The sequence below is a fragment of the Somniosus microcephalus genome, chromosome 6 (genome assembly GCF_052327205.1).
Source record: "Somniosus microcephalus isolate GS21.2 chromosome 6, FLI_Smic_1.0, whole genome shotgun sequence".
Lineage (NCBI taxonomy): Eukaryota > Metazoa > Chordata > Chondrichthyes > Squaliformes > Somniosidae > Somniosus > Somniosus microcephalus.
In genome coordinates, this window is record NC_140992.1 from 176,887,077 (window position 1) to 176,906,342 (window position 19,266).

General features: G+C 54.2%; 1 protein-coding gene across 15 annotated transcripts in view; it reads right to left on the reverse strand.

The window, feature by feature from the left end:
• LOC147116224 (protein MTSS 2-like) overlaps positions 1-19,266 on the reverse strand; it is a 69,067-nt gene that overhangs the window by 12,444 nt on the left and 37,357 nt on the right. For 7 of the 15 annotated variants that reach the window (XM_085990984.1, XM_085990980.1, XM_085990990.1 and 4 more), the window contains one exon: positions 10,841-11,017. In XM_085990984.1, the coding sequence (XP_085847110.1) occupies positions 10,841-11,017 (177 nt within the window). Of the gene's footprint in view, positions 1-10,831; positions 11,018-17,315; positions 17,508-19,266 lie in introns of all 15 variants that reach the window. The other 8 variants (XM_085990981.1, XM_085990978.1, XM_085990977.1 and 5 more) reach the window with 3 other exon arrangements.

Consider the following 19,266-nt stretch of genomic DNA (forward strand, 5'->3'; position numbering starts at 1 on the left):
AGCCCAGGAGAGCGCGAGAGTTCGGCGGTATGAAAGCAGCGGGAGCCCAGGAGAGCGCGAGAGTTCGGTGGTATTAAAGCAGCGGGAGCCCAGGAGAGCATGAGAGTTCGGCGGTATTAAAGCAGCGGGAGCCCAGGAGAGCACGAGAGTTCGGCGGTATTAAAGCAGCGGGAGCCCAGCAGAGCGCAAGAGTTCGGCGGGAGCCCAGGAGAGCGCGAGACTTTGGCGGTATTAAAGCAGCGGGAGCCAAGGAGAGCGCGAGAGATCGGCGGGAGCCCAGGAGAGTGCGAGAGTTCGGCGGTATTAAAGCAGCGGGAGCCCACGAGAGCGCGAGAGTTCGGTGGTATTAAAGCAGCGGGAGCCCAGGAGAGCGCGAGAGTTCGGCGGGAGCCCAGGAGAGCGCGAGAGTTCGGCGGTATTAAAGCAGCGGGAGCCCAGGAGAGCGCGAGAGTTCGGCGGGAGCTCAGGAGAGCGCGAGAGTTCGGCGGTATTAAAGCATCTGGAGCCCAGGAGAGCGCGAGAGTTCGGCGGTATTAAAGCAGCGGGAGCCCAGGAGAGCGCGAGAGTTCGGCGGTATTACATCAGCGGGAGCCCATGAGAGCGCGAGAGTTCGGTGGTAAAAAAGCAGCGGGAGCCCAGGAGAGTGCGAGAGTTCGGCGGTATTAAAGCAGCGGGAGCCCAGGAGAGCGCGAGAGTTCAGCGGTATTAAAGCAGCGGGAGCCCAAGAGAGCGCGAGAGTTCGGCGGTATTAAAGCAGCGGGAGCCCAAGAGAGCGCGAGAGTTCGGTGGGAGCCCAGGAGAGCGCGAGAGTTCGGCGGTATTAAAGCAGCGGGAGCCCAGGAGAGCGCGAGAGTTCGGTGGTATTAAAGCAGCGGGAGCCCAGGAGAGCGCGAGAGTTCGGCGGTATTAAAGCAGCGGGAGCCCAGGAGAGCGCGAGAGTTCGGCGGTATTACATCAGCGGGAGCCCAGGAGAGCGCGAGAGTTCGGCGGTATTAAAGCACTGGGAGATCAGGAGAGCGCGAGAGTTCGGCGGTATTAAAGCAGCGGGAGCCCAGGAGAGTGCGAGAGTTCGGCGGTATTAAAGCAGCGGGAGCCCAGGAGAGCGCGAGAGTTCGGCGGTATTAAAGCAGCGGGAGCCCAGGAGAGCGCGAGTGTTCGGCGGTATTAAAGCAGCGGGAGCTCAGGAGAGCGCGACAGTTCGGCGGTATTAAAGCAGCGGGAGCCCAGGAGAGCGCGAGAGTTCGGCGGTATTAAAGCAGCGTGAGCACAGGAGAGCGCGAGAGTTCGGCGGTATTAAAGCAGCGGGAGCCCAGGAGAGCGCGAGAGTTCGGTGGTATTAAAGCAGCGGGAGCCCGGGAGAGCGCGAGAGTTCGGTGGTATTAAAGCAGCGGGAGCCCAGGAGAGCGCGAGAGTTCGGTGGTATTAAAGCAGTGGGAGCCCAGGAGAGCGCGAGAGTTCGGCGGTATTAAAGCAGCGGGAGCCCGGGAGAGCACGAGAGTTCGGCGGTATTAAAGCAGTGGGAGCCCAGGAGAGCGCGAGAGTTCGGCGTTATTAAAGCAGCGGGAGCCCAGGAGAGCGCGAGAGTTTGGCGGCATTAAAGCAGTGGGTGCCCAGGAGAGTGCAAGAGTTCGGCGGTATTAAAGCAGCGTGAGCCCAGGAGAGCGCGAGAGTTTGGCAGTTTTAAAGCAGCGGGAGCCCAGGAGAGCGCAAGAGTTCGGCGGTATTAAAGCAGCGGGAGCCCAGGAGAGCACGAGAGTTCGGCGGTATTAAAGCAGCGGGAGCCCAGGAGAGTGCGAGCGTTCGGCGGTATTAAAGCAGCGTGAGCCCAGGAGAGCGCGAGCGTTCGGCGGTATTAAAGCAGCGGGAGCCCAGGAGAGCACGAGAGTTCGGCGGTATTAAAGCAGCGGGAGCCCAGGAGAGTGCGAGAGTTCGGCGGTATTAAAGCAGCGGGAGCCCAGGAGAGCGCGAGAGTTCGGCGGTATTAAAGCAGCGGGAGCCCAGGAGAGCGCGAGTGTTCGGCGGTAGTTAAAGCAGCGGGAGCCCAGGAGAGCGCGAGAGTTCGGCGGCAGTTAAAGCAGCGGGAGCACAGGAGAGAGCGAGAGTTCGGCGGTATTAAAGCAGCGGGAGCACAGGAGAGCGCGAGAGTTCAGCGGTATTAAAGCAGCGGGAGCACAGGAGAGTGCGAGAGTTCAGCGGTATTAAAGCAGCGGGAGCTGAGGAGAGCGCGAGAGTTCGGCAGTATTAAAGCAGCGGGAGCCCAGGAGAGCGCGAGAGTTCGGTGGTATTAAAGCAGCGGGAGCCCAGGAGAGCGCGAGAGTTCGGTGGTATTAAAGCAGCGGGAGCCCAGGAGAGCGCGAGTTTGGCGGTATTAAAGCAGCGGGAACCCAGGAGAGCGCGAGAGTTCGGTGCTATTAAAGCAGCGGGAGCCCAGGAGAGCGCGAGAGTTCGGCGGTATTAAAGCAGCGGGAGCCCAGGAGAGCACGAGAGTTCGGCGGTATTACAGCAGCGGGAGCCCAGGAGAGCATGAGAGTTCGGCGGTATTAAACCAGCGGGAACCCAGCAGAGCGCGAGAGTTCGACAGTATTAAAGCAGCGGGAGCCCAGGAGAGCGCGAGAGTTCGGCGGTATTACATCAGCGGGAGCCCAGGAGAGCGCAAGAGTTCGGCGGTATTAAAGCAGCGGGAGCCCAGGAGAGCGCGAGAGTTCGGCGGTACTAAAGCAGCGGGAGCCCAGGAGAGTGCGAGAGTTCGGCGGTATTAAAGCAGCGGGAACCCAGGAGAGCACGAGAGTTCGGCAGTATTAAAGCAGCGGGAACCCAGGAGAGCGCGAGAGTTCGGCGGCATTAAAGCAGCGGGAGCCCAGGAGAGCGCGAGAGTTCGGCGGTATTAAAGCAGCGGGAGCCCAGGAGAGCGCGAGAGTTCAGCGGGATTAAAGCAGCGGGAGCCCAGGAGAGCGCGAGAGTTTGGCAGTTTTAAAGCAGCGGGAGCCCAGGAGAGCGCGAGGGTTCGGCGGTAGTTAAAGCAGCGGGATCCCAGGAGAGCACAAGTGTTCGGCGGGAGCCCAGGACAGTGCGAGAGTTCGGCGGTATTAAAGCAGCGGGAGCCCAGGAGAGCGCAAGAGTTCGGCGGTATTAAAGCAGCGGGAGCCCAGGAGAGCACAAGTGTTCGGCGGGAGCCCAGGACAGTGCGAGAGTTCGGCGGTATTAAAGCAGCGGTAGCCCAGGCGAGCGCGAGAGTTCGGCGGTATTAAAGCAGCGGGAGCCCAGGAGAGCGCGAGAGTTCGGCGGTATTAAAGCAGCGGGAGCCCAGGAGAGCGCGAGAGTTCGGTGGTATTAAAGCAGCAGGAGCCCAGGAGAGCGCGAGAGTTCGGCGGTATTAAAGCAGCGGGAACCCAGGAGAGGGCGAGATTTTGGCGGTATTAAAGCAGCGGGAGCCCAGAAGAGCGCGAGAGTTCGGTGGTATTAAAGCAGCGGGAGCCCAGGAGAGCGCGAGGGTTCGGTGGTATTAAAGCAGCGGGAGCCCAGGAGAGCGCGAGAGTTCGGCGGTATTAAAGCAGCGGGAGCCCAGGAGAGCGCGAGAGTTCGGTGGTATTAAAGCAGCGGGAGCCCGGGAGAGTGCGAGAGTTCGGCGGTATTATAGCAGCGGGAGCCCAGGAGAGCGCGAGAGTTCGGTGGTATTAAAGCAGCGGGAGCCCGGGAGAGCGCGAGAGTTTGGTGGTATTAAAGCAGCGGGAGCCCGGGAGAGCGCGAGAGTTCGGCGTTATTAAAGCAGCGGGAGCCCAGGAGAGCGCGAGTGTTCGGCGTTATTAAAGCAGCGGGAGCCCAGGAGAGCGCGAGAGTTCGGCGGTATTAAAGCAGCGGGAGCCCAGGAGGGTGCGAGAGTTCGGTGGTATTAAAGCAGCGGGAGCCCAGGAGAGCGCGGGAGTTCGGCGGTATTAAAGCAGCGGGAGCCCAGGAGAGCGCAAGTGTTCGGCGGTATTAAAGCAGCAGGAGACCAGGAGAGCGCGAGAGTTCGGCGCTTTTAAAGCAGCGGGAGCCCAGGAGAGCGCGAGCGTTTGGCGGTATAAAGCAGTGGGAGCCCAGGAGAGCGCGAGAGTTCGGCGGTATTAAAGCAGCGGGAGCCCAGGAGAGCGCGAGCGTTCGGCGGTATAAAGCAGTGGGAGCCCAGGAGAGCGCGAGAGTTCGGCGGGAGCCCAGGAGAGCGCGAGAGTTCGGCGGGAGCCCAGGAGAGCGCGAGAGTTCGGCGGTATTAAAGCAGCGGGAGCCCAGGAGAGCGCGAGAGTTCGGCAGTATTAAAGCAGCGGGAGCCCAGGAGAGCGCGAGAGTTCGGCAGTATTAAAGCAGCGGGAGCCCAGGAGAGCGCGAGAGTTCGGCAGTATTAAAGCAGCGGGAGCCAAGGAGAGCGCGAGTGTTCGGCGGGAGCCCAGGAGAGCGCGAGAGTTCGGCGGGAGCCCAGGAGAGCGAGAGAGTTCGGCGGTATTAAAGCAGCGGGAGCCCAGGAGAGCGTGAGAGTTCGGCAGTATTAAAGCAGCGGGAGCCCAGGAGAGCGCGAGAGTTCGGCAGTATTAAAGCAGCGGGAGCCCAGGAGAGCGCGAGAGTTCGGCAGTATTAAAGCAGCGGGAGCCCAGGAGAGCGCGAGCGTTCAGCGGTATAAAGCAGTGGGAGCCCAGGAGAGCGCGAGAGTTCGGCGGTATAAAGCAGTGGGAGCCCAGGAGAGCGCGAGAGTTCGGCGGTATAAAGCAGTGGGAGCCCAGGAGAGCGCGAGAGTTCGGCGCTTTTAAAGCAGCAGGAGCGCAGGAGAGCGCGAGCGTTCAGCGGTATAAAGCAGTGGGAGCCCAGGAGAGCGCGAGAGTTCGGCGGTATTAAAGCAGCGGGAGCCCAGGAGAGCGCGAGAGTTCGGCGGTATTAAAGCAGCGGGAGCCCAGGAGAGCGCGAGCGTTCGGCGGTATAAAGCAGTGGGAGCCCAGGAGAGCACGAGCGTTCAGCGGTATTAAAGCAGCGGGAGCCCAGGAGAGCGCGAGAGTTCGGCGGTATTAAAGCAGCGGGAGCCCAGGAGAGCGCGAGAGTTCAGCGGTATTAAAGCAGCGGGAGCCCAGGAGAGCGCGAGATTTCGGCGGTATTAAAGCAGCGGGAGCCCAGGAGAGCGCGAGAGTTCGGCGGGAGCCCAGGAGAGCGCGAGAGTTCGGCGGTATTAAAGCAGCGGGAGCCCAGGATAGCGCGAGAGTTCGGTGGTATTAAAGCAGCGGGAGCCCAGGAGAGCGCGAGAGTTCGGCGGTATTAAAGCAGCGGGAGCCCAGGAGAGCGCGAGATTTCGGCGGTATTAAAGCAGCGGGAGCCCAGGAGAGCGTGAGAGTTCGGTGGTATTAAAGCAGCGGGAGCCCAGGAGAGCGCGAGAGTTCGGTGGTATTAAAGCAGCGGGAGCCCGGGAGAGCGCGAGAGTTCGGCGGTATTAAAGCAGCGGGAGCCCAGGAGAGCGCGAGAGTTCGGCGGTAGTTAAAGCAGCGGGAGCCCAGGAGAGCGCGGCAGTATTAAAGCAGCGGGAGCCCAGGAGAGCGCGAGAGTTCGGCAGTATTAAAGCAGCGGGAGCCCAGGAGAGCGCAAGAGTTCGGCGGGAGCCCAGGAGAGCGCGAGAGTTCGGCGGGAGCCCAGGAGAGCGCGAGAGTTCGGCGGTATTAAAGCAGCGGGAGCCCAGGAGAGCGCGAGAGTTCGGCAGTATTAAAGCAGCGGGAGCCCAGGAGAGCGCGAGAGTTCGGCAGTATTAAAGCAGCGGGAGCCCAGGAGAGCGCGAGAGTTCGGCAGTATTAAAGCAGCGGGAGCCAAGGAGAGCGCGAGTGTTCGGCAGTATTAAAGCAGCGGGAGCCCAGGAGAGCGCGAGAGTTCGGCAGTATTAAAGCAGCGGGAGATGCTGAGCTGCAACAGACCAGTGAGTGTAAAGAAGTAAAAAGTAATCGAAGTGTGACGGCACCAGAAAGCAGGTAAGTGATTGGTTGGTAAGTATTTCTATATTTCTCGCTTTTTTTCCTAACTTGGGCTTCTAAATTTAAGTGCCTTGGTGTGGATTAAAAGATATACGTGTTCCAAATTTTAAAATTAATTAATTAATTAATTGAGATAGGAGACCAGGCAATGTGTTGTTGGTGCATGTGGGAGCTGGTGGAAACCATTGAGGTCCAAGGCGACCACAGCTGCAGCAAATGTTGGCTGCTCGAGGAACTTTGGCTCAGAGTTGATGAGCTGGAGTCCGAGATTCAGACACTACGACACATTAGGGAGGCGGAGCGGTACCTGGACACCAAGTTCCAGGAGGCAGTCACACCCACTAGAGTAATTACTTCCAATCTGGCTGATAGTCAGGAACAGGAGGGTGTGACTACAAGCGAGGCAGGTATTGGGATCCAGGAGGCAGTGATGGAGGAGCCTCAGCCCTTGGCCTTGTCTAACAGGCACGAGATTCTTGCTCCCTGTGTGGACGAGGGCAGGGACTGCAGGGAGGATGAGCAATCTGACCACAGCACCGTGGTACAGGGAACCATTCAAGTTGGGGTAGTAAAAAGAAATGTTGTAGTGATAGGGGATAGTACAGTTGGAAGGATAGACACTGTTCTCTGCAGCTGAAAGCGTGAGTCCCGAAGGCTGTGTTGCCTGCCCGGTGCCAGGGTTAAGGACATCTCCTCTGGGCTGGAGAGAAACTTGGAGTGGGAGGGGGAGGATCCAGTTGTCATAGTCCACGTAGGCACCAATGACATAGGTAGGACAAAGAAGGAGGTTCTGCTGAGAGAGTATGAGCAGCTTGGGGCTAAGTTAAAAAGCAGAACCACAAAGGTAATAATCTCTGGATTACTACCTGAGCCACGAGCGAATTTGCATAGGGTAAATAAGATCAGAGAAATGAACAAGTGGCTCAAAGGCTGGTGTGGGAGAAATGGGTTTTGATTTCTGGGGCATTGGCACCAGTACAGGGAGCTGTTCCGTTTGGGCGGACTTCACCTGAACCGTGCTGGGGCTAGAGTCCTGGTGAATCAAATAACTAGGGCTGGAGAGAGGGCTTTAAACTAAATAGGGGAGGGGGAAGAGGATCCAGGTGAGCGGGAATTTATAAAAATTAATGAGAAATGAGAAAGCAATAGTGCAGGATAGAGATGGGGGAAATAATAACCAGAGTGTGACAAGAAGGGACAGAATGTTTAAAAATAAGAATGCAACAAAAAATGGGGCCAAAACAAGGAGAAATGGTAAAAAGACAAAGTTAAAAGCTCTATATCTGAATACACGCAGCATTCGTAACAAGATAGATGAGTTGACGGCACAAATAGATACAAATGGGTATGATCTGATCGCCATTACAGAGACGTGGTTGCAAGGTGATCAGGGCTGGGAACTGAATATTCCAGGGTATTTTGACAATTCGGAAGGATAGACAGAAAGGAAAGGGAGGTGGGGTGGCTTTGTTGGTAAAGGATGGGATCAGTGCAGTGGTGAGAAGTAATACTGGCTCAGAAGATCAAGATATAGAATCGGTTTGGGTGGAGATAAAAAATAATAAAGGGAAAATGTCTCTGGCGGGTGTTGTCTGCAGGCCCCCGAACAGTAGCAATACTGCTGGACAGAGTATAAATCAACAAATAATGGAGGCCTGTAAAAAAGGTACGGTAATAATCATGGGTGATTTTAATCTCCATATTGATTGGACAAATCAAATTGGCCATGGTAGCCTTGAGGAGGAGCTCATAGAGTGCATCCGGGATGGTTTCTGAGAACAGTATGTAATGGAACCAACCAGGGAGCAGGCTATCTTGGATCTGGTACTGTGTAATGAGACAGAATTAATAAATGATCTCATAGTAAAGGATCCTCTCGGAAAGAGTGATCATAGCATGGTTAAATTTCAAATTCAGTTGGAGGGTGAGAAAGTTGTATCTCAAACCAGTGCCCTGATCTTAAACAAAGGCAATTACAATGGCATGAGGACAGAACTGGCTAAAGTGGACTGGAAAAATAAATTAAAGAGTAAGACAGTTGAAATGCAGTGGCGGACATTTAAGGAGATATTTCATAACTCTCAACAAAAATATATTTCAGTGAGAAAGAAAGATTTTAAGAGAAGGGAGCACCATCCGTGGTTAACTAAGGAAGTAAAGGATGGTATCAAATTGAAAACAAAGGCATACAATGTTGCCAAGATTGGTGGGAGACCAGAGGATTGGGAAATTTTTAAAACCAGCAAAGGATGACTAAAAAAATAATAAAGAGGGAGATCATCAATTATGAGAGTAAACAGGCAAGAAACATTAAAACAGATAGTAAGAGCTTCTACAGGTATATAAAAAGGAAGAGAGTAGCTAAAGTAAACCTTGGTCCCTTAGAGGATGAGACTGGGGAATTAATAATGGGGAATGGGGAAACGGCAGAGACTCTGAACAAATATTTTGTATCTGTTTTCACGGTAGAAGACACTAACAACATCCCAATAATGGATAATCAAGGGGCCACAGGGAGGGGGCAACTAAAGACAATCACTATAACTAAGGAAATAGTACTTGGTAAAATAATGGGACTAAAAGATGACAAGTCCCCTGGATCAGATGGCCTGCATCCCAGGGTCTTAAAAGAAGTGGCTGCAGAGAGAGTGGATGCATTGGTTGCAATATACCAAAATTCCCTGGACTCTGGAAAGGTCCCAGCGGATTGGAAAACCGCAAATGTAACACCCCTATTTAAGAAAGGAGGGAGACAGAAAGCAGGAAACTATAGACCAGTTAGCCTAACATCTGTCGTTGGGAAAATGCTGGAGTCCTTCATTAAGGAAGCAGTAGCAGGGCATTTGGAAAATCATAATACAGTCAAGCAGAGTCAGCATGGTTTTATGAAAGGGAAATCATGTTTAACAAATTTGCTGGCGTTCTTTGAGGAGGTAACGAGCAGGGTGGACAAAGGTGAACCAGTGGATGTGGTGTATTGGATTTCCAGAAGGCTTTCGATAAGGTGCCACATAAAAGGTTACTGCATAAGATAAGAGCTCACAGAATTGGAGATAATATATTAGCATGGATAGAAAATTGACTAACTAACAGAAAGCAGAGAGTCGGGATAAATGGGTCATTTTCCAGTTGGCAAACGGTAATTAGTGGGGTGCCACAGGGATCGGTGCTGAGGCCTTAACTATTTACAATCTACATTAATGACTTGGATGAAGGGACTGAATGTAATGTAGCCAAGTTTGCAGATGATACAAAGATGGGTGGAAAAGCAAGTTGTGCAGAGGAGTCAAAGAACCTGCAAAGGGATATAGACAGGCTAATTGAGTGGGCAAACATTTGGCAGATGGTGTATAATGTGGGAAAGTGCGAGGTTATACACTTTGGCAGGGAAAATAAAAAAGCAAATTGTTATTTAAATGGAGATTACAAAATGCTACAGTTCAGAGGGACCTGGGGGTCCTTGTGCATGAAACACAAAAAGTTAGCATGCAGGTACAGCAAGTAATCAAAAAGGCAAATGGAATGTTGGCCTTTATTTCAAGGGGGTTGGAGCATAAAAGCAGGGAAGTCCTGCTACAACTGTACAGGGTATTGGTGAGACCACACCTTGAGTACTGCGTAGTTTTGGTCTCCTTATTTAAGGAAGGATATACTTGCATTGGAGGCAGTTCAGAGACGATTCACTAGGTTAATTCCAGGGATGAGGGGGTTGACTTATGAGGAAAGGTTGAGCAGGCTGGGCCTATACTTATTGGAATTTAGAAGAATGAGAGGTGATCTTATTGAAACATCTACGCAGAGAGGACATTTTCCCTCGTGGGGTAATCGAGAACTCGGGGGCACAGTTTTCGAATAAAGGGTCGCCCTTTTGGAACTGAGATGAGGAGGAATTTCTTCTCTCAGAGGGTCATAAATCTGTGGAATTCTCTGCCCCAGAGAGCTGTGGAGGCTGGGTCATTAAATACATTTAAGGTGGAGATAGACAGATTTTTGCAAGATAACGGAGTGAAGAGTTATGGGGAGCGGGCTCAAAGTGGCTTTGAGCCCAAGATCAGCCATGGTCTTATTGAATGGCGGAGCAGGCTCGAGGGGCCAAGTGGCCTATTCCTGCTCCTATTTCTTATGTTCTTATGTTAAAGAGGCCAGTACTCGCCCTTTCTGCTCCCCTTTAAAGGATTGGCATTTGCCCATCCTTTCCCTCTTTAGCGGGTTAGAACTGTGAGACGGGAGCAGGCAGTCAGAACTAGACTCGAATGCTCTCCTTCTGGTTGGGAATATCTGACAATTCTATGGCTGAAGCTAACAGGGGCATGTTTTTTTTTTCTCCAGATTTTAATGTAAACACCAATCTGATGGTAACGTGATAACTTGTCATCAGAGGTCTCCGATTGTATAAAGGACTGCCGGCGGGTGTCATCCAGCAAACATCATGGGTGCTGAGAGCAGCCAATGGAGGTGGTGAAATAAATAGGCGTGCGTACTGAAGTCCGACTGGGCTCTCCAAGAGAGCTAATAGGGACCAGCAGCACACTACAAGGAATAGCAGGGCTGTAACGGTTACTGTAAAGGCAGTTTAAATCTCTGTGCCCGCCACTGATGTAGTCTTAATTGAATGGCGGTACAGGCTCAAAGGGCTGAATGGCCTACTTCTGTTCCTATGTTTTTACTCCAGGGGATTTCCTGGGCTGAATTATGTGCTGCAGGTGCAATTGGATGACTGTGGTAATGGTACTGGCCCATCCCATTCCATATTAAGGGATAAATACTGGTCCATCTTGAAAGCAAGATCCTGACACCTTAAGCCACAATGTAACCTGGCACATGGGGGGGGGAGTCCGTAAATATAGCACACTCACATACTGTACCTTAGCAGCAAGTGATGCTGCTGTCATGCGAGGCCTCTGAACTTCCTCCACGCTAATCCCCGGATAGACCATGGTGGCCGAGACCGCCTCTGCCTCCCGATAACGTTCAGCTGCCTCCTTGCGTCTCTGTAAAGTGTTCACCATTGGCTGGTCATAAGGACCAGGCTTCGACCAGTCCTAGAAAGTCGAGGAAAGCGCCCAGTGAATAGAAATGTTGAGACGGGGGAGAGTAATCGTTCACAGCAGGTGGGGGGGAGGAGCATTTAGTTCGATTGAGACATCACAGCGAGGCAGCTATTGAAGAGTTACAGAAGGACAGCATTCTGGGATTGCATAAAGTGTTTCAGTAGAGATGGCTCCGGTGAACGTCTTCACCCGACATCCAGTACTCTGCCACCCACGTCCTCTCCTGCCCTAAGTCCCGCTCGCCCATCACCCCTCATCGATCCCCGCTGACTTCCTGTCTCTCAGTGAATTGACTTCAATATCCTTGTCCTCATGTTACATCCCCTCACCCCACCCAGTCTCTGGAATCTTCTCCTCCCTTACTTCCCAGTACACAACCTCCACTCTTCCAGCTCTGGTACACTGCGCATCCCCTTCCCTCCACTGCACACCCAGTGGCAAGAGCTTTCACACTGACCTCACTGATCATGCCTTCCCTCACCTCCCAGACCTTTACTCCCACTTCCCAACAAAGCATCCGCCAACCTCCTTGTAAAGTGCCCTTGGATGTTGTATTGTGTGAGAGGTGCAACCAAACACTAGTTAGTGCTATTTAGGGGTTTTTTAAGTTTATTTTTTAGTTATTCATTCATAGGATGTGGGCGTCACTGGCAAGGTCAGCATTTATTTCCCATCCCGAATTGCCCTTGAGAAGGTGGTGGTGAGACGCCTTCTTGAACCGCTGCAGTCCGTGTGGTGAAGGTGCTCCCACAGTGCTGTTACAGAGGGAGTTCCAGGATTTTGACCCAGTGATGATGAAGGAACGGCGATATATTTCCAAATCAAGATGATGTGTGACTTGGAGGTGGTGGTGTTCCCATGTGCCTGCTGCCCTCGTCCTTCTAGGTGGAAGAGGTCACGGGTTTGGGAGGTGCTGCCAAAGAAGCATTGGCGAGTTGCTGCAGTGCATCTTGTAGGTGCTACACACTGCAGCCACGGTACACCGGTGGTGGAGTCAGTGAATGTTTAAGGTGGTGGATGGGGTGCCAATCAAGTGGGGCTACTTTGTCCTGAATGGTGTCGAGCTTCTCGAGTGTTGTTGGAGCTGCACTCATCCAGGCAAGTGGAGAGTATTCCATCACACTCCTGACTTGTGCCTTGTAGATGCTGGAAAGGCTTTGAGGAGTCAGGAGGTGAGACACTCGCCGCAGAATACCCAGCCTCTGACCTGTCCTTGTAGCCACAGTATTTATGTGGCTGGTCCAGTTAAGTTTCTGGTCACGTTGGGTGTCATTAAAGGCAGGCTTTGTTCTGTTGAGCTCATTCTCAACAAGAACTGGGCTGAGATTGTCCAAACCTATTTCATGTAGGAGTCTTACAGCCAGAGACAGAGGGGATGAAGTCAATGGAAAGGAAAATTGGGCGGCGTGTGTAACAACGCCTGTTTTGTGCTCCCGCCAAAGTTTAATTTCACCCCAGAGAATTTCCTCCCATCAGTCTTGGCCATTGGTCCCACAATCACTTTATTTTTCTCTCTACTCTGGAGTGCCTTTTATTGCTTCATTTTCTCTGCTGTTTTACATTGCCACTGTGGCGACACGCCACCACTGGACATAATCCGCTCACGGCGGCACAGACAGTCTAAGCAGAAGCCCCCAGCCGGGGGCCCTTTCCTCCAGCAACTTGTTTCCCGCAGGGACAGGCTTCCGGGAGCACTTCCTGTCTGGGAAGTATTTAAATGGATGCGCGGGCTTTTCTAGTTCCTGTTTGTCATGTGGTCAGAATAAAGCAGTTGTGTTTTCAATAGCTCTGGTCTCGACTCCCACGTTTGCCGCGGTATCTCAACACTGGTGACCCCGACGCTCAGGACGAATCCTAAGCTAGCATGGCGGATACAAACGCAGTCACGGTTAAATTACCAGACTTTTGGGAGAACCTCGCCGAAGCCTGGTTCGTTCAAGCTGAGTCCAGATTCCGGCTGAAAGGCATTACAGTCGACGCCACGAAGTACGACTACCTCGTCGCCTCACTCACCTACGCTACAGTCCCCAAGGTTTGGGCAGCGCTGCAGAATCCACCAACGGAGGGCAAGTACGAACATCTGAAGGCTGCGCTACTTAAAAAATTTCAAACGTCCTCTTACCAGCGCCACTGCCAACTCCTGGACCTCCCCGGCCTTGGTGACGCTTCACCATCAGACCTGCTTTCCCACATGCTGTCCCTCTCAGACGACAAAAATCCCGGCGCCCTTTCTCGCACGCTTTTCATTCGGCAGCTCCCCGCCAGCATCCGCCCGCTCATTGTGGAGTCTGACTCCACGGACCTGAATGATATAGCCGAAAAGGCCGACCGGCTGCTCTCTGCACAGGCCGCTCGCGACGTCACGCCCGACCTCACGGCAACGACCACGCGGTCTTCCCGGGCCGCTAGGCCCGACCGCCCTACCACTCCGGGTCACTGCTACTACCACACCCGTTTTGGCGCTAGGGCTCAACGCTGCACGCCACCGTGTACCTTCAAACCCCCCCCGCACCGGCCCCCGCGATGGCCGCGGGGCAGAAGGAGCCCCTACTGTACGTCACTGACGACAGAACCAACCGCCGATTTCTGTGCGACACAGGGGCCCAGCACAGCATCACCCCCGCCTCCGCCCTCGAAATCCAACGCGGCACACGGAGTATCACACTGGCTGCAGCCAACGGCTCTGAAATCCGCACATATGGCACCCGCATGGTCACGCTCGACCTCGCGGGCCGCCGCTACCGCTGGGAGTTCCTCACAGCCAAGGTCCTCTGCCCACTCATCGGCGCCGACTTCCTACGCGCCCACGGCCTCCTTGTCGACATTCCGAGGCACCGCCTCGTCGACATCAACACTATAGCCCCCATCCCCGGCGCCTTTACCCCGGCCCGTTCGGCCGGCCTGACGACCTACCTCCTCGCCAGAGCCACGGACGACTACTCGGCACTCCTAGCTGAGTTTCCCGCCCTCGCTAAACTGACCTTTTCGGCCAAAGCCGCCAAGCACGGTGTGGAGCACTATATCCCCACCACCGGCCCCCCAGTTTCTGCTCACGCCCGCAGAATCAACCCGGCCAAGCTGGAAATCGCGCGGGCCGAGTTCACCAACATGGAACAACTCGGCATCATCCGCCGCTCCAGCAGCCCTTGGGCCTCGCCCCTCCACATCGCCCCAAGCCCGGCGGAGGCTGGCGCCCTTGCAGGGACTACCGCCGCCTCAACGACGCCACCACCCCCGATCGATACCCGGTGCCACACATCCAGGACTTCTCGGCCCGACTGGCCGGACGAACCGTCTTTTCCAAAGTCGACCTGGTGCGCGGTTACCACCAAGTCCCCGTACACCCCGCGGACATCCCCAAAACGGCCGTCATCACCCCATTCGGCCTGTTCGAGTTCCTGAGGATGCCCTTCGGCCTCAAGAATGCAGCACAGGCTTTCCAGCGCCTTATGGACTCAGTCCTCCGGGACCTGAACTTCCTATTCGTCTATCTAGACGACATTCTCGTGGCCAGCTCCTCCAAACAGGAACACCTCGAACACCTTCGCATCCTGTTCGGGCGCCTAGCCCAACACGGGCTCATCCTCAGCCCGGCGAAGTGCCAATTCGGCCTAACCGAGATCGATTTTCTCGGTCACCACATCACCCCTGCTGGGGCCGTCCCCCTGCCCAACAAGGTGCAGGCCGTCCAGCAATTCCCCCGCCCCACAACCATCAAGGGCCTCCAGGAGTTCCTCGGGATGGTGAACTTCTACAACAGGTTCATCCCCAGAGCCGCAGCCCTTATGAAGCCCCTATACGACTCCCTCCGAGGAAAATCCGGCAAGATGGACGTAGCCTGGACCACTGACACGGCAGCCGCCTTTGACGCCACCAAAAACGCGCTCGCCGACGCCACTCTGCTCGCGCACCCGAGGGCCGATGCCCGGGTCGCGCTCACCACCGACGCCTCCGACCACGCGGTCGGGGCCGTGTTCGAGCAGTGGGTCAATGGCGCGTGGCAGCCACTTGCCTTCTACAGCCGCCAACTGCGCCCCCCGGAGGTCAAATACTCCACTTTCGACCGCGAGCTTCTCGCACTCCACCTGTCGGTCCGCCATTTCAGGTTCCTCCTGGAAGTCCGCCCCTTCACCGCGTATGTGGACCACAAGCCACTCACATATGCGATGGCCAAGCACACCGAACCCTGGTCCGCTAGGCAGCAACGCCAGCTCGCAGCCGTCTCCGAGTTTACTACGGACATTCAGCACGTCTCCGGTAGAGACAACGTGGTCGCCGACTGCCTTTCCCGCCCCGCCGTCTGTGCGAATCACCTCGCGGTCGACTACGCACAACTAGCAGCGGCCCAGCTCACAGACCCAGACCTCCTCTTGGCGGCTACCAGCCTGCCAGGGCTACGCCTAGCCAAGGTCGCGCACGGGCCCGAAGCCACGGCAGTGACGTGCGACGTCTCACTCGGCCAACCCAGGCCGGTCGTCCCTGAGACCTGGCGCCGCCGCGTCTTCGACGCACTCCACGGGCTCTCTCACCCGGGTTCCCGCGCATCCGTCAAACTCCTCTCCAAGCGCTTCGTCTGGCGCGGCCTCAGCAGAGATGTTCGGACTTGGGCCACCCCCTGCCTCGCCTGCCAACGGGCTAAGGTACAGCTGCACACCAAAGCACCCCTGGGAGACTTCGAGGTACCCAGCCGCCGCTTCGACCACGTACACGTCGACATCGTCGGTCCCCTGCCGCCATCGCAAGGCCAAACTTATCTCCTCACGATGGTCGACCGCTACACACGCTGGTCTGAGGCAGTGCCGCTGACCTCCACCACCACAGCCGACATCGCCAGGGCGTTCGTTAACACCTGGGTTGCGAGGTTCGGCGTACCGGCCGACATAACCTCCGACAGAGGCGCCCAGTTCACCTCCGAACTCTGGACGGCCACAGCACGCAACCTCGGGGTGACGCTCCACCGCACCACAGCGTACCACCCGCAGGCCAACGGACTTTGTGAACGCTTCCACAGGTCACTCAAGGCCTCACTCCGCGCCGGCCTGCAGGACAGTACCTGGACTGACCGCCTACCGTGGGTGCTACTCGGCCTACGCACCGCGGTCAAGGAAGACCTCCAGTCCTCGGCAGCGGAGTTAGTCTACGGACAACCGCTGCGCGTCCCAGGCGAATTCCTTCCGGAGCCTACCAAGCCTTGGTCGGCCGAACAGCAGCGGCTCGACTCTTTCTCTTCCGCTCAGCAGTTCGCCCCCCTTCCGGTCAACCGACACGACGAACTCGCACCTCATGTCCCGCCAAATTTACAGCAGGCGCGCTTCGTCTTCGTGCGACACGACGCGCACCGCGGGCCCCTGCGACCCCCGTACGACGGTCCGTACGAGGTACTACAAACCGGGGACAAGGTCTTCAAGCTGCGACTCGGCGACAGGGTCGAGACAGTCTCCATCGACCGGCTCAAACCAGCACACACAGAACCAGGGGAACAGGTCCCCGTGGCCCAGCCTCCAACTAGAGGCCGTCCCCCCGGCAAGCCAGCACAGCCGGCGGCGAACCGCCCGACCCAACCAACCAGACCGGCGACCACTCAGAGCCGCTGCGGCAGAACCATTAGACCACCGTCACGACTCGTCCACTCCTCCTAAGCGGATTCTGGGGGGAGCTCTGTGGCGACACGCCACCACTGGACATAATCCGCTCACGGCGGCACAGACAGTCTAAGCAGAAGCCCCCAGCCGGGGGCCCTTTCCTCCAGCAACTTGTTTCCCGCAGGGACAGGCTGCCGGGAGCACTTCCTGTCTGGGAAGTATTTAAGTGGATGCGCGGGCTTTTCTAGTTCCTGTTTGTCATGTGGTCGGAATAAAGCAGTTGTGTTTTCAATAGCTCTGGTCTCGACTCCCACGTTTGCCGCGGTATCTCAACACCACACCTTTTTTTTCCCTCTCTCTCGGTTTTTTCTCCCCTTGTTTGCTGTTTTTTTTTCTCTGCATCTTCCTTTGTCTGTCTCCTCCCCATCGCGCGCCGCCCCCCCCCAACCACGAACCACTGAAAATGGCCACGCCCCTCAGTTAATTCTGCCTTGTCCCAGCTTTCAGGTTTATGCAATCCCAAGTTGCCTTGCATTATGCGCACCGCGGTAAAACAAGCTGCCAAAAGAGGGGTGTTAACGTACAATCGATTGTGAGGTTATTCATGCAAATGATTCGGAAAGAACAGCAAATTAATGAAAAGGATGTGATGAGAGACAAGCCAAAATTAAACAAAATTTAACAAAAAAAATGGTGATAAAACAAACCTTCCAGCTAGGAATCGTTGATGAGAGGGCAGTGCCAGGTCCAGGGGAATGGTTAAAGGGAGGGATATCAGGGAAAACAGCAGGGTTAGGCCTAGTGCAGGCCCTTGTGTCAGGGATGATGGGAGCAGAGCCAGAGAACGCAGGTGAAGAGCACTCGCTAGGAATATGGCAATACACATACCCAGGCATGAACTGCAGATGGAAGAACACGAGATCAGCACAGGCAATAAGTGGACAACCTTTGGAGGGTTTCCAACGGAAATGCCAGCAAAACACAACTTAATGACATTATAAGCTATCGGACAGCCTACACAGGATGAGTGCCTAACAGTTCAAATTTGTACTGTACAATAGTTCAACCACAAAAATCCAAATATTGAATTTATGGTAGAAGAAGGTGCTTACCGGTAGTGCGACCCACTGAAATGCTAACCTTCTGCGTCACTGAATGATAGGTTTCTTCCAGCAAATTCCCACACACACGTTCCTGATCGAAACTGGGCTATCGGGGTAAGGGGTGAGCATCACTGCAGTGACCCACTTCCCCAGAGACTTAGTTAACCTGGGTCACTCCCACATCAGGCTTGGGTATAGACATCTGGACTGATATGTCCATCTACTAAGGGATGATTGGCCTGGTAACAAAGTGATGGGAGTGCTTCCAGCCAGATGGTTGCAATTGTATAGAAACGGTCGCCATTATAGAATCCATTGAAACAATCTGCAACACCAGCATTACACAAGGGTAGCAAGTTGAAAATCTACCCCCTGATCCTTGCTTCAATCACAACATCAGGTCTTCGGCATCTCAGTGAGGTCTTCCACACAGAGGGTGATTTTATGCCCAAACTAGGATGGGACTTCTCAGCACTAAAGGGCGAGAGGTCCTTGGCTTCGACCTACCAAAGTATTAAAATCTAAAGCAAATTGCAGCAAGGTGCCTTCAAAGCGGCTGTAATCTACAATCACAGCACTAACGACTAAAACCAACACAAGAGACGAACGTTCTGAGTCAGTTCGCAGCAACAGAATAAGAAAGCCGTCTTAATTTGCTTTGATGACAAGTTGTGTTTTTTGGAGCATTCCCTTGAAATGCAGGTACAAGCACTGGGCCTCCAAAACCAGAGAAACAACAAGCTCATCCATTCTCCCAACTCTATACAGCTCTGTAAGTATTTAGCCTTTTAGTCACATCCCCATGGAAATATTTAGGCAAAATATACGGATAAATACTGTAAGCTTTCAAAGTATTCACCAAGATCAAATCTTTGGACCCAACAGGCTCCCTCTGAATGTTTCTGTCATGTGTTGCTGTAGCTGTATTCCTCGCATCACTTTAACCTTGCAATGGGCATGTAAATAGTTGGAGTCAACGGCGTATATATTTGCATACCCAATCTAATAAGCCAATTGTCTGACTTGCTATTCCTATTAGGTTTCTCACTGAACGGTTAATCTCTTGCACTGTAAGGTATTTTCTTTTTTCTAAGCATACTCTAATTGTTTGGTTTCCTCCAAGCTGACTGAACTTGAGATTGTTTTGTGCATTTTGTGAGGGATGTCAGTTCTGGGGAATGGAACACTTCACATTTTAACCTTAGGAAGGATATCTTAACCTTGGTGGGGATAAAGCACAGAATCACCAGATTGATACAGTGGGTTAAATTATGAGAACACAGGTAGCATAAACTTGATTTATATTCCCTTGAGTTTAGACGTTTGGGAGGTGATTTAATTGAGGTGTTTTAAATGATAAAGCGATTTGATAGGGTAGACAGGGAGAAACTATTTCTTCTGGTGGAGGAGTCCAGAACAAGGGGCACAATCTTAAAATTAGAGCATGGACATTCAGGAGTGAAATCAGGAAGCACTTCTTCACACAAAGGGCAGTGGAAACCTGGACCTCGCTCCCCCAAAAGGCTGTGGATGCTGGGAGACAATTGGACCTTTC